This window comes from Macadamia integrifolia, chromosome 12 (assembly GCF_013358625.1).
Source record: "Macadamia integrifolia cultivar HAES 741 chromosome 12, SCU_Mint_v3, whole genome shotgun sequence".
NCBI classification, from domain to species: Eukaryota; Viridiplantae; Streptophyta; class Magnoliopsida; order Proteales; family Proteaceae; genus Macadamia; species Macadamia integrifolia.
In genome coordinates this window covers 29,527,107-29,542,005 of record NC_056568.1, presented here as the reverse complement: position 1 = coordinate 29,542,005, position 14,899 = coordinate 29,527,107, and the positions used below count along the sequence as shown (strand labels likewise).

At 38.0% G+C, this 14,899-nt stretch overlaps 2 protein-coding genes across 2 annotated transcripts; one reads left to right on the top strand and one right to left on the bottom strand.

Moving 5' to 3' along the window:
* Positions 1-2,797: 2,797 nt before the first annotated feature.
* Positions 2,798-4,312, top strand: LOC122057186 (transmembrane protein 205). Its single transcript, XM_042619197.1, has 3 exons — positions 2,798-3,164; positions 3,254-3,473; positions 3,852-4,312. Exons 1-3 carry the CDS (start codon positions 2,959-2,961, stop codon positions 4,065-4,067), a joined length of 642 nt encoding a protein of 213 aa, XP_042475131.1. The 5' UTR covers positions 2,798-2,958; the 3' UTR covers positions 4,068-4,312.
* A 2,941-nt stretch (positions 4,313-7,253) lies between these two features.
* Positions 7,254-11,261, bottom strand: LOC122057632 (phospholipase A1 PLIP2, chloroplastic-like). The gene is made up of 5 exons (XM_042619803.1): positions 10,405-11,261; positions 9,551-10,048; positions 9,085-9,144; positions 8,469-8,885; positions 7,254-8,079 (listed from the first exon to the last, which is right to left on the bottom strand). Exons 1-5 carry the CDS (start codon positions 11,059-11,061, stop codon positions 7,501-7,503), a joined length of 2,211 nt encoding a protein of 736 aa, XP_042475737.1. The 5' UTR covers positions 11,062-11,261; the 3' UTR covers positions 7,254-7,500.
* Between the last annotated feature and the right edge of the window lie 3,638 nt (positions 11,262-14,899).

Below are 14,899 nucleotides of genomic sequence, written 5' to 3'. Positions count from 1 at the left end.
CTTTTCTTTTTTAGATTCTTTTCTCTTTTCTTTTCTTGTCTTGGCTACCAAACATAGCCTTAAAGTAAAATCAGACCAATTTGATTTAACCTTTTTATCAATTTGGTATTGACTTGTAGAAATTGTTAATAGTTCAAAACTGATAAGATGGATCAAAATTGGGGAAAAAAAAAAAAACTGATAAAACCACATGAAAAGCAAAAATCACACTGTTGTTGATTTTTTCACTTGTGCTCCCTTTGGTCTTTATGTTGATGCAAAAATCATGTTGTCTTTTGCAAAACCTTACTAGTGCCAGGTGCACACCAACATTCTTTCTCCCTAAAATCATCTATGACTAATTTATTGAAAAATAAATAAAATTTAAGAGTTATTTAAGGACAAATTAATCTAATAAAAGAAGTGGATTCCTTGATTGTTAGTTCATGTTGGTCAAATGACCAAAAACAGTCAATGCCTTTCAATGAAGAACTGCTTTACGATTTCACACGGCACTTTAAATTATAGTATTTGTTTATTTAATTCAATTATTTGTTCTTTTGCAAGTAAAAGGATTAAACTTATACAGATATCTGTTTTCCAAGATTAACCATGTCAATTTGATCAGTCGATTAGTCATGTAGCATGGATTTAGGTATTGGTATCATATTGGTCATTGATATGGATCAACATTATTGGTGGTAATAGCACCAATAAGATTAGTTGTGCAGTCTTTTCACATTTGTACTTTCTAGAAATAGATGCACATTAGCATATAGTGTTCTTTCTTCCGCTCGAATTTATCAATGCTTCAAAAGTTATGAATAAAAAATTGAAAGCCTCAAAGGTCCCAACCACAAGGTTTCCTTATGGAAAGATGTGGAAAGATGTGGGTTTGACCAAATCAAAACTCAAAGATTACCTATCAAAATTAAAATTTTCAGAAGTCAGTTGCTTCAAAAAAAATTCTGTCCATTCTACTGTCCATGGTTGAATTTGAAGACTCCTTGGTTTGCCAATATTCTAGAAAGGATACTTTGACAACTAAAGGCCTCCTGAGCTCAGAACATAGGACTGTTTGGCTACTTATTCCAGGAATTGTTTGGAAACTGTTATCTTTCTTTGTGTTTTCTCAAATCAAGAAATTGCAATTATACTTAAACTGCCGAGTTTAATATGCATTATCATAATAGATTTTTTGTTTAGAATACACTAGTCAATAATGCATTACAAACAAATCATACCAAATGCAGCCTTAGTGTTCCACTTATGTTCTTAAATATTTAGACTCGTTATTTATTTAATGTATAATTGTCATCTCATCTTCTCAACTTCGACATTTTGTGAGTCCCAAACAACCCCTTAAAAATAACAACTATGAATCATGTTTGAAGACAATAAGCTTTTGAGCTATGGTTTGAAAGCATTTGGAATTGTATTAAGGATTTTTTGAAATTAAGGCTTTGTTTGATATTTTTTCTTGGAATGCATTCACACCCTTTAGTAATTTTGGTGTGCTGAAATCAATACCTGCACTTAAATAATGAAAGAATGACTCCATGTCATTGTAGCTGAGATATTTAAACCTTGTGAAAACACTAATCTTCTTAAAAAATAAGAATCATATAACCTTAATTTGAAATGTTGATAGGTAAAAAAAAAATAAAAAAAAAAATAATATTCTAATAGAAAATTTTATTAATCGATAGCTCGTCATGTTGTGGCATATCTAAATTTGGGATATCTAGGAAATAATATGAATTGATTATAAATGCAAAAATATCGTGCTCAAATTTGATCAAATATATGAGTAAGAGATTTTGGATATACTAATCCATAATTTTTTTCCCACCCCATGGAGATACTGCATCACCTAATTAGGGATGCCCTCAAGAAAACCCATATTGGTGTGTGTCATAAAATAAAAAAGCACACTCCCCTTACAACCTTATCAAATATGATAATCAGAATTAACCTTTTTAAATGAATCTTTAGATTTTTTTCTTCATCAAATGAGCTTGTCTTAGACGATTTTAGGATGGTTTCCTATTTTGTGGCACAAACCCTAAAGGTGTTTTGATTGATTTATCAAGTTTCAATCTAAACGTAGTTTACCAAGTGACAAAATAGAGTAGAAAAAAATTCAAAAGTATAAAAAAAGGTGCACAAAGTACCAATGAGACGCAAGACTATGCATGAAAAGATATATCATTATAAAAGTGGGTAAATGATTGAATTTGAACCTACAATTTTCCATATGAGTAATCCAAACCATTTTTCTCTGAATGTCTTACTCTCACAAATAGTCTATTAGTTCCTTCATATTCTCCGTCCTCTTCTGTTGTGAGCATAGTGCAGAATATTATGTCTGTTAAGAAATACTTTTCCCTTATTTTTTTTTTGCATATTAGTAAAAATTGTAATGGAATAACTCACTATTTGTCTAAATGGGCTATTTCCTTTGCCTTTGTGGGTTTTTGGCTTCCCCCTTTTCCTATTGAGCTTTTGAGCTTTGCATTGATTACTTGGCCCCTTTCTCTGATTAGAATTTTTCTTAAAAAAAAAAAAAAAATTCCCAAACCAGTCCTATTATACATTTTATATATCTTTATTTTTCTATTTAAATCCAAATAATTAATTCAGTTTTATTTTTGTTGTGAGTAAAACTTTTCCTCTTGGGAATGACAGCTCATAATACTGTGAAGTTCTGAACAATTAATGACCACTTAGGGTGTGTTTGCTTGGCAGGTAAAAAAAACTTCCCCAGTTTCCCACCTACCAAAGACCAATAGGTTGGAAAATAGCTGATGGTGATGTAATATCACGACAATTCCAAAGAAGAGGCCGACGACACAGAGAGAGCTCTCTTCTCTTCTTCCTCTGCTGTAGTTTCCATCTCTAATAAATAGATCGGAAAGGTGAAAGTGAAGCTGAAAACCCCAAATTTATAGCAGAGATATTCAGAGAAAGAGAAAAGAGATGGCTTGGCTTACTCGATTTCTCGCCGCTGTAGCTTTCCTGGCCTTTGGAGTCCTCTTCTCTCCGGAAACATTCGGATCAAAATCAGAAGGTGGGTATTCATCCAGGCTCTCAATCTTTCTCAAGCTTGCTCATCTCTTGAGCTTCGCTTCGGCTTTTGGCTCTGCTCTTTGGGTTACCTTCATTGGTGGAATTATCATGTTCAAGTAAGCATTTCTGTTTCTCTCCCTTTAAATTTGACCCCCAATACGGAGCTGAGTTTGATCTAAATTTGAAATTCTCATGGGAAAATCAGGAATCTGCCCAGACATCAGTTTGGAAATCTACAGAGCAAGATGTTTCCGGCATATTTCTCTTTGGTCGGGGTCTGTTGTGCGATATCGGTTGCGTCGTTCGGTTATCTCCATCCCTGGCGATCTTCATCCTCTGCAGAGAAGTATCAGCTTGGGTTTCTGATTTCTTCCTTCGCTTTCAATCTCACCAATTTGTTCGTCTTCACGCCCATGACAATCGAGGTAATGCTCTTTAGTGTTTTAATCCCAAAACCCATTAACCTTTTAGGGTTTTTAGGTTAACTTGAAAACATTATAGGAGCTATCATCTAGAAAAAAAAAATCCCTTTTTCTGTGCCGATGCAAACTCTCGCTCAGATTTAGCAACGTTGTACCTTTTTTTAAGGGTTTTTAAGGGTTGCTCTCCGAACTCCGAAGCCAAGCTTTTTCAAGCAAACAGATTAAATGATCATCTCAATTCCAAGAGATTTTCTATTTCCCATTTTATTCTTTTACTATGTTCTTTAGGGTGTGCGAATTGTGAGGTAGGAATTGGATTAGCCAATAGATGGATTTTCTGTTAAGATTGAAGGTAATTTCTTGTTTGTTGTTTTTGGGTAGATGATGAAGCAGAGGCACAAGGTGGAGAGAGAAGAGAACATTGGAGAGGAAGTCGGGTGGACGAAGAACATGGAAGTGGCCAAGGTTAATCCAAAGCTGGCAGCGATGAACAAGAAATTCGGAATGATTCATGGGTTATCATCTCTTGCCAATATTATGTCCTTTGGTAGCCTCGCCATGCATTCCTGGTATTTGGCTGGTAAACTAAACCTCTAGTTGAAGGGCCTCAAGGATGTTCTTACTGCCTACTGTTCATTTGTTCTTCCCATCTTCCATCCTTCCCCCAAGAGCCCCTTCTCTGTTATCTGTGTTAGTAGTAGGTTAGTGCTTTTGTTGGTTTTGGTGGTGAATGTATGAACTGTTCTTATTCTGGTAAATTGATAAACTGCTCATAGGGCTTCACCACTCTTGAATAAATTTGTCATATTAAGCTTCAACAAAGATAAACACTTTCTATCCCACCTTCTATTGCAGTCTTTTCTTTGAATCACCAAGTACAGGTGAAGTAAAAGATAGAGATTCATTACAGGCTCTTTAAAAAGTAAAGGTAGAAGAGTTCATGACTCTCTGTACCAAAAGGTTCCATTACACAACAATCCTGATTCATTGGAAGCATCCTGATCGTGTTGCCTGAAGGCACTGTCTGGGTGAAGCAATAGTGACAGTCACACTTGAAAAACCTGACTGCTACCACCTCCTTGCACCCATCCCACATGTATACTACTGTACTTGATAGTCGATAGCATTGAAGTTGCACAACAATGGATTTTTGGTTATTGAAAAATAATAGTAGACAGTAGAAGTGATTAAGTGAATGGATTGGTTAGTTATTACAATAGTAGTGGACAGAAGAAGTGAATGGATCAACTGTTCTTATTCTGGTGAATTGATAAACTTATATTTGGTTCTTATGGCTTTATGGGTTCACAAACTCTTGGATAAATTTGTCATATTACACTTCACCAAAGCAACATTTTCTATCCCACTTTCTATTGCAATCTTTTCTTTGAATCACCAAGCATCCTGATCATGTTGCCTGTAAGCACTATCTGGGTGAAGCAAATAGTGTCAATCATCACACTTGAAGACCCTTCCTGCTACCACCTCCTTGCACCCATCCCCAGGTATACTGTACTTGATACGATTGAAGTTGCACAACAATTGACTTTGGTTAATTAGTTCAATAGTACAGAAGAAGTGAATGGATCAACTGTTCTTATTCTGGTGAATTGATAAACTTATATTTGGTTCTTATGGCTTTATGGGTTCACAAACTCTTGGATAAATTTGTCATATTACACTTCACCAAAGCAACATTTTCTATCCCACTTTCTATTACATTCTTTTCTTTGAATCACCAAGCATCGTGATCATGTTGCCTCAAAGCACCATCTGGGTGAAGCAAATAGTGTCAGTCATCACACTTGAAGACCCTTCCTGCTACCACCTCCTTGCACCCATCCCCAGGTATACTGTACTTGATATGATTGAAGTTGCACAACAATTGATTTTGGTTAATTAGTTCAATTGTAGTGGACAGTAGAAGTGAATGGATTAACTGCTTCAAATCTTCAAAATCACTTTACTTGGTTTTGATCTGAAGCTTCATCTCTATGAGAATTGGTGTAAATGCTTGGCATATAGGACAGATTTCACGAGAGAAATAGAGAAGAATGGTTTTGCTAAATTGGTACTTGATAGCATTGAAGTTGCAGAGCAATGGATTTTGGTTAATTATAACAATAGTAGTAGGATGTTGTAGTGAATTAAACTTAATTACCTTGGCAGTGTCTTTCCTGAGAACTAAATTTCAATTCTCCAGAGATGAAGACTACAACTGTGAGTCAGGTTTAGCCTTGTCAATCTAGTCCAGCTCTACCAACTTTTCTGGCTAAAATCCTGAAGGTCAGGACCCCAAAAAGTACCCCATGGGCATTGAGATGGAGGTTTTCCCATCTGAATTAATTCTAACCAAGGTAGGGATCGTGCTTAGCTCAAAGATTTAGGGAAGCTTGTGGCAGCAGCTTTCTTTGTTGAAGGGCACTGCTAGCCGTGGCATGCTCTTGAAGGACTACTCATCCTCATCTATGGAAATCAAAACCACCTCGTAGCTCTCTCCTCTTTTCTTCCACTTTTCCTGTAAATCTTGATGAGTCTTTGACTAAAGCAGTGGTGTGATCGGAAAGAAATGGAGTTCAGGCCAAGTCTTCCCTTCAAGGTCTGAAATATGGATTTGTCACACCTAATTTCAAACAGAAACAGTTTTACTCCGGTTCTGAATGCGAACCAGACCAAAATCAACATTGGACTAATAATAACCTGATAATAAGAAACCTATACAAACCGGAAACAAAGCTGATCGAAACCAAACTTCACCTTAACTCTTTGGTTTCGAGTTTTGACATGGCCCTTCTAACCAAACCGAACAATTGACACCTTTAACCATGGGTGAAGGAAAAGTTTTCTCCAAAATGGAATGTCAAAGATTAGGGTTACAATCGGGCTGGCTGGGCCAGACTTGAGCAAGGCCAAAATTGCACCCCTATCAAAGAGGATAAGCATTAATGGTTTTGGGAGCACTAGCTAGCTGGGACAGGGTTGGAAAGTAGGAGAAACCGAAGAGAGCGAGGAGGGCCAACACACTCATAAAGCTCAGTGAAGTGCTGAGGGCAGATGTGGATGGATGACTCACCCGTTGTTGATTGGCTTTTGGGATGGGGCCAGACTCTTGAGGCTACCTTGGATTAGTCATTTGTTTATTATTGAATCATGCTTCAGGTAGTTTCTCCCTCACTGTCTGCAGTTGTCCTTTAGTAGTTTGGCTTGATGTTTGAATTTTTGTTATGAAGCTTAAGTATTAGACTGCTAGTGTTTGGTAGCTTCTTGTGACTTTATGCAGCGTTATTGCGCATTACATTGAACTTGAAATTGTTGTGAGATCTGGGTATGATCCAGGGTCTCTGAAAAACAGGTTCAGATCGGGTGAATCGGCCAAGCCTGATTCAAGCCGCTTCAAATAGACCACTCTGTACTGCTTTTCTAGGGTTCAGCCTGATACTGGCCGATTCTGGCTTTTAAAACCCTGGCATGGTCAGGCAGTTAGTCGGGGGAAACCCGGCAATCTCAACTCTAGGATCATTCAAGAGACTATTAACTGCAAAATGGGGAATGTAAAACAAAAATGCTAACTTCACAGATTATGTGAACTTCATGAACCTTACAGCTTAATTGTATAGGTTTCTTGATTCCAAAAGATCAAATGTCTCACATTAAACAGTAAGCAACCTGTCCCATAGACTTTGTGAGGTTAGCAAAGCCAAGTGCAAATTATGACTTTGGGTATGGCAACCTCTGTAGTCTGTAGGGGGAACAAGAGAGAACAACATCCTTCAGATCCACATGTACTGCAATGCCAAATTTCAAGGCCCTCTGGTTTCATTCATAAAATCAATATATTTGTTCTCTACATTCCAGCTCCCGTCCTACCTTTTCTTTTGAGGGAAAGAATATTTTGTAAAACCAATAAATAAAGAATGACCTCCCTATCCACCAGCCAATTGATTCAACCTGTACAATTTAACAATCTACTCATCTGCCAAGACCAATGGCAATTCCGTAAGAACAGATATGTCCCCAAGCTCTTCCTTATTCAATGGAAACTGATCAAAGCATCAGTCGCCAACAGCAACAACCTTGCAGGGAACAGAAGCACAACAAGCAAATGCAAGTGCTGTGATGCAACTGACCTACTGAACCGCTTCAAGGTCGGCCTCCCATTCCTAAAGATGCCAGACAAGCTGGGCTGGTGCTGACCAGTGTTATCAGATGCCACATTCTTGTCCACAATTGTTCCCACGTGGATGATGCGTGGAGCCACGAAGGGCCACCACATCTGGCGCCGGTGTTCCCTTTTGGTCTTCCTGATACGATTGAGCTCCTGACGGACCACAACCCGCACAGACTTCAAGTAGGAGTTCATGTCGTGGTCCCTGTAAATGGTGCCATCAGAACCATAAGCTGACCGGTCACTAAGGATCTCAAGTGGGTGAGGCGAGTTCAAGAACACAGTTTGTGCAGCCCGGAGGTGCTTCTCTGCATCAGATGTATCTGAACCCGGGCCTTTTAGAAGGTATAGACCACTACCAGAGGGAAGAAGGTGGTGGTGTGGAGAAAATTTCTCTTCTGGCTGTAGGATCAGAAGCTCACCCATGGGCTCATACAATAGTTTCTGTCACAAAAACAAAACAAAATGCCAATTATTGCCCCTATTCAAAAACCAATCATTATTAAAGGTATAATAGTAACAATGAAACGAATACATAATGGCCAGAATGAGTAAACCCTTAATAGAGAGGAATTAATGGACTTGAATTTTTTTTTTTTTTTTCTAAGGTTATTAAAGCAGGATTGTTGTGCACAGCAAGGTCAATGATCTGTTACAGATGTAATTAGAAAGAGTTATTGCCTAAGCCTCAAACAACTAGACCAAAAATACATTCATTGGTACAAACAGAACACAGGCTTCAAAGGAGACCCAAAATTGAAATGCTCACACTAAATTTTATATACTAACTCCAAATCATCAAGGTTCCAAGATGTAATAGTGTAAGACAATACCTGGTCCTTTAGACACGGATGGTTACGGAACTTGGTATTAACAGCCTTAAGAAGTTCAGCAATGTGATCAGGGTAACTGCAAGAGAAAGCCCGGGGTACAATGTCTCGGTGCATGGTAATTGCTTTAACATGGCTCCTTGGTAAGCCAAACTTGTGAAGAAGCTGATCCCCTCCACACAAGATAGATGGGGCACCAAATGTTATAACAGGAAGTAAGGAGGATGATGGGACTTCACCCCGTATCAAGAGCATGAGATTTATGAGCAATGACAAGCTACCCCCAAGGGAATGCCCAGTGAAGCGGAAAGTTGCAGAGTCACCATGAGACTTTAAGTGGGCATGGACTTCAGGTAGCATCTGTTCATATATACCTTTGGCAACTTCATAAATCCCTCTGTGTACAAGTACATCTAGTCCCTGAACCACAAACAGATAAATCATCTGTGAGGCTAAGCTTCATAAGAGAAGAAAGTCTTACATAACTGTAAACAACTTCGAATAAAGGACATGATAGGATGCATTATACTATCAAAACAGTCCCTAATTACTTGGATCGCTAAATTAGCTCTTATAGATTAATAAAAAGGAAGATGACCAAGTAAATTCAGAATTCTACCTCAAACTTAATGGGCTCAAAGAGTAGATTTGCTTGCCAAGAAGCCATGGACTCCGAACCCTGCACATCAAGATAACTTGCAACATTAGAACTCCTGATAATATGCATAATTTGATTGTCTTGCTAGATTCTGATAACTTGCTTGACTTTTGATAATCAAACAGATATGGGGGAGGGTGCAAAAAAATTCTTATGGTCTGGCTACCCTCTGGATCCACAGGCCATTTATTGATGTTCAAATTGGTCTCAGAGACATCCATTCACAGGATAGTTGCCGTTAGATCCATCAATCTTATGACTAGGGATTATAGATCTATAACCTATCTCTATCATCATTTAGTAATCTATAAAATGAGGGTCAATATTGTATTAAGACAGAAATCTTTGAGTCTAGCTTTTCAAGTTTGATCCTATTCCAACTAGCCTAAAGTTCAAATTGGTTGTAAGTAAAACAAAATCCTTTTACCTGAATAACAAAGAATCTCGTCTCGTTCTGATCATCATCACAAATGAACCATTCACAAGGGTTTGAATTTGCAGAGTTCAAGTCCTCTGCAACAGCTTGCTTTGTTTCTTCCTTTGCAGCAACCACAGCTGTTACTGAGTTAGTAGTTGCCACAAAAGAAGCCACCTCTGATCTTGTTGCATCAATATTATCACTGGCCCCTTCACCTCCAGGAGAGGAGTCCTCTGTTGCAGCCTTTGAGGACTTAAAAGGAGGAATGCTCTTTGTTTGAGAATGCAAATAGGAAGCAGCAGATGCAACAATATGATTGGCAACAGATGCACTTGTACTGTGTTCATTCTTCTTCATCTGCCCCTCAACATCTGATGATTCTTCTGGACTTTCTGTTTCTTGAACTTGAGCTGGGGTCACCTTCTTTTCACCATTTTTTGACTGCATTTTCTTCTCCATTGATGAAGTAACAAAACGCAAGCCATGATATTTCAGGAGATTCCCTGGCTAAAACAAAAAGAGAGAACAAAAAATGGAAAATAAAGATAACTTTGTCAAAAATTTTACTGAACCTGTATCATCAAAACCAGAACTCCTCAAGTGAGGACTACGGTTAAGAAAAATACAATTTTGAGTTTTGAAAATGGTTTTCTATTTTCAGATCAGATACTTCCCAAGAAATGATATCTACAATAAGGAAATCCCATTACAGTTTGAGTCTTGAAAATGGTTTTCCATTCTCAGATCAAATACTTCCCCCCACCCCCCCCCCCCCCCCCCCCCCCCCCAAAAAAAAGGGTAGTAATAAAATCCAGGAAAAGATCTTTGAGCATTCAGATTTGGGTTTGATAATCTGGGTGTACCTTGATTTTGGGTATGGTATAAGCCAAGTTTCCCAAATACGACATTTGAGCGTACAGTTTGATCTCTGCCAAGGACACTCGGCGGAGCAACCTGGAGAAAGAATCCCTATCAAATTTGATCTCCTGCTGCTCAGCCTGCCCTTCCTCCTCTTCCTCCTCTTCCTCCTCCTCCTTCTCCTCCTCTCGCCCCAATTCCTCTACGCCAGAATTACCCTGTTTCGAGTCTTCCGACCAGAGAGACCTTACATGGAGAATTTTCAGAGCCCAACTTTCCCTCTTTTCTCCAGACTGAAAGGGCTCGTTTTCCTCCGCGGCTCCATCACCACCAATCGCTTCTCCGTCTTCTCCGTTCCCAACGATAACAACAGCATCGTCGAGGGCGACACCGTCATTGGGCTTCCCAACCCTACCTCGAGGCCACAAAGATCTGAAAGGGAAAGTGAAGGGAAACCTCGAAGACGAAGGGGGTCTTTGAGGTGAAGCTCTGGCGGTTGATTTCTCCAGAGAAAGTCCATTAGAGTTGGTGGAAGCTCCACCTCCAGAGCGTCCCAGACCAGAGACATGCCCCGGGTGGGTACGGCCGTCGAATGCTCCAGCAACAGAGATGGGTGAAGGGAGTCCCGCGTGAATCCCTGATTTGAAAAGCAAACTATCCATTCTTGATTCTTCAATAGTTCCGAATTGGGTTGTCTCTGTAACTCTTTGTTTGTTTATACTATCTACAGATTCTCCACCTCTCTCTCTCTCTCTCTCTCTCTCTCTAAGAGAGAACTCAAACGTGGAACTGGGCAGTAGCTTGAGCAATAAAATTAAAGAACCCAACCAAGACAAGAAACTATATTAACTTCCAGCTTCCAACCTCACAGTAACGTGTCTCTCATCTTTCTGCTCTGCGTATTATATAAACTTCTAACTGAACCGTGGCCAACCGTAACTACTCCCTTGTCAAGTTGTCCCTTGTCCCAACACCCGTGTCAGTTGACTCAGTTCCCTATGCTTTCCAGCAAAAATTGGTATACTTTTCTTTTATTCGGCGCTGGTTTACGGTGTCCAGCCTTTCATGTTTGACATATTACCTCCTTATTGACTATGTCACAAGTTTTTTCTAGATAAATGAAAATCATATGTAATTTTTGGTAATGAGAAATCCCTCGAATTTCTCCGATTTTATTGTTTACATCTGAAGGTAAACCTTAGTTATGCATAGTCACACTCAACCAATGCAACATTTAATCATGGGAGGTTAGAGTTTGTTAACACATAATGCCTATAAACTAGTACAATTACAGTTGAGGTATCAATAAAGATTAAATTAGGGATATGGTAGCTCTGCTTTGAAATGATCAATTGATGCTTGAGATCAAATCAATTAATTATTAAACATGTGGGGGCTTAAGCATTAACCGATTAATAATCAGGCATTTTCTCGTGTAAGGTAATGGCCTAATATCACTTGACTAATAAATAATTGATTATTTATAGTCTATTTAAACATATTTAAACATTGTTTATAACCCAATTAGTCATAACCCATCAAAACTCGGACGTACTCTTCACTATTTTCAGTTTAACTCATCAATTTAAAATTTGATTATAATTTCATTAATCTGATTAAAATCAGTAATCAACGAATTGAATAAAAATATATTTATGCCCAAACTAACAAGGGCCAATTACCTAAACGGATAGAAATGATCTAGGTTCTTAAATTAGTGAGACCAATTACATCAGGTCGCAACCAATGCGGTCCGACCAGATGACCGATCATAAATTCTCTGTCTCTCTAAAATCAATAGAATTTGCAACCCAAAAAAAAAAATCAATAGAATTCAAATTCAATAAAAAAATTGGTCCAACGGAAACAAACTATAAACTGTTGTCAAATAAAGGCCAATATAATAGTCCATCGGAGACAACGAGAAGAGATGTGTCAATCTAAGGCTACTTTTTTAGGATTGAAACAGTCAGTCAGATATGTGGGCCACCACGTGTTCCGAAGACTGTAGAAATATATCCATGGACTGCCACGTCAGTGGATGTAGATGATGTAAGTTCGCTAAATAGTGATCGGTGACGTGTCCCTAAAGTGAAATGTTTCTCTCACTTCTGGTATTAATCCATTTATTTGTTATATCATTTGTCTCTACTCGTCCTTCCCTTCACCCTTTCTCTCTCTAAAAGAATCCTTCAAATCCGGAAACGTGCCTTCTCTGCAAAGTCTACGTAGACGTTCTATTTGAACTCTTTTTTGGCCGAATTGTCAAGGTTCAAAAAACCTGGAACCCGATCCACAGATCAGGATCGACCCAAATATACTCTTAACGGTCTAACCCTACTTTTGTAACGAAATCGGCCAAGTCGGATCAATCAGAATCAGGATCAGGATCAACCTCAGTCGATTTCGATCCAAATCAAATAACCTAATACTGATTTTTGAAACCCTAGTTGACCGTCCTCCTTATCGGCCACTAGACCATTAATATCGTGAACAGAAAACCCTAAAATGCTTGGAATATGTCAATTTTGAGGTTGATCTAAACCATGGTTTGAGGAATTGAATCAAGATCGATCCAGCCATATCAATAGATTGGTAGAGACAAAAGGTCAAAAAGTTAGGGTATTTCAGGTCAATCTTGGCCAATCTAGCTGATTGATATTAGATCGATATCAATCTTGACTGATCTCATTCCTGATTTTTTTTTATAATTTTTTATTTTAATCAATATATTTGATCAATCCAATTTGATTTTGATTTCTATTGGAACCCAACTAGGAATAAAATAAAATAAAAAATTTGGTCCAGTCTAAATGGAGCATTTTTGGTCAGCATGATTGGTTTGGCTTGAACTTTCAAACCCTTAATTAGAATCAAAGTTCGAAGAGGATCAACCATGTTTGTTTCCAATTTTGCCAAAATCAACTTGATCCCCAAAAATTGATCAATTTTTTGAATCAAGAATAAAATCCAGCTGGTTCAACTGGAATCAAGTTATTTTCCGATTCCTCCAGTGAAATAATTGAAATAAATTCCATTGCTATACCAAGATGGCCACCGAAACAAAATATAATCCATATTGTGAAAGGTATCATATGATCATATTTATTTTTATTCTCTATTCTTGGTAGCTATCTTCATCTATATGATATTATTCCAGCGTCCCATTTCTTCTCGCCACAAGGATGAATAGACTAATTATCTAAATCCACGGCTAAAAATCAAGCATTAATAACTACAATTTTGGAGAACATTTCATTTTTAATTGTTATTCTTGAATTAAATTTTCCTTTAATTGGGGTGAAGAGAAAATCTATTCACCAAAAGTGATGTGAGCTTTGATTGTACTTTGGGTTCATCATTAACTCGCACCTTCTATTATAAACTCTCTTTGAGGAGATCCTACCCCACCCCAATCAGTATCATGGGGAATTTTCTCTATTATCCCTAAACATTATTATAAACTCTCTTTGCCTTGGTTAATTTGTTACATATTCTCTTTTTTGGCAAAAGTTTTCCTCATATCTGTGAGAGAGAATCCTCAGCCATTGGTCCTATCGGTTACACATGACAATGATAAGTGTTAACTACCAACCGAACCTTTGTTGGAAGATAACATTGGTTGGTGCCTTACTGCTTTTATTATCCTGTTGTGATCACCCTGTACCTTATGGCACCCCCACTTCCCCCCACTTTCTAATAGTTGCAGTCATAATTTTAGGAATTAGTATCAAATAAACTAATAATAATTGATCAAGTATCAACACAATACTTGATCGCTCTAGTAGTTGTGGTCAAGTACTTAGTGCAGTTGATTGGCGTAAAGTGCAATAAAGCATTTTTATCTGAAAGGTTTCAGGTTCGAGAGTCAAGACTCCCATTCCACATGTCGTTCCCACCCCCTTGAATCCCCTATTTTGTAACCTTTTCCCTAGTAGGGGAAAAATAAACTAACATATGCATGGATAACCCAAACTCGAGACCTCGGGTAAAGATGAGCTTTTTGCTCATCGCATATCATCAATTACACTAGACAAGTGTTATTTAAAAAAAAAAAAAATATATATATATATATATATATATATTGGGATGATTCATACTCATGGCAGTGTTGGTTACAATGTTACATTCACATACATGTACCTTTTTTTGGGTCCCAAGATCTGTGACCCCATTAGTATTTAATTTTGCCCAAGCTTCCAACTATCTAAAATTGGATCGAGTGGATGTGGATCAACCGATCCGCTGATTCATCGAATACTTGCCGACTTGCCTTAATCCTCACACTGTCGGCCAAAGATTGAGCGGCCCATTCTCATCTTCCAATTCCAGCTAGGTGAGATAATTACCCTCCATACGTTTTTTTTGCTGTCTTGATTCTTGAACCCTTAGTTAACTAAGGCTGCGAGGATGGTTGTCCACTTTGATGGGTAAGTGTATGCATTCTTATCCCTTGTTTCGTAAGAAAGTTTGTTTTTAAGTTTTGAATCCGTGATCAAC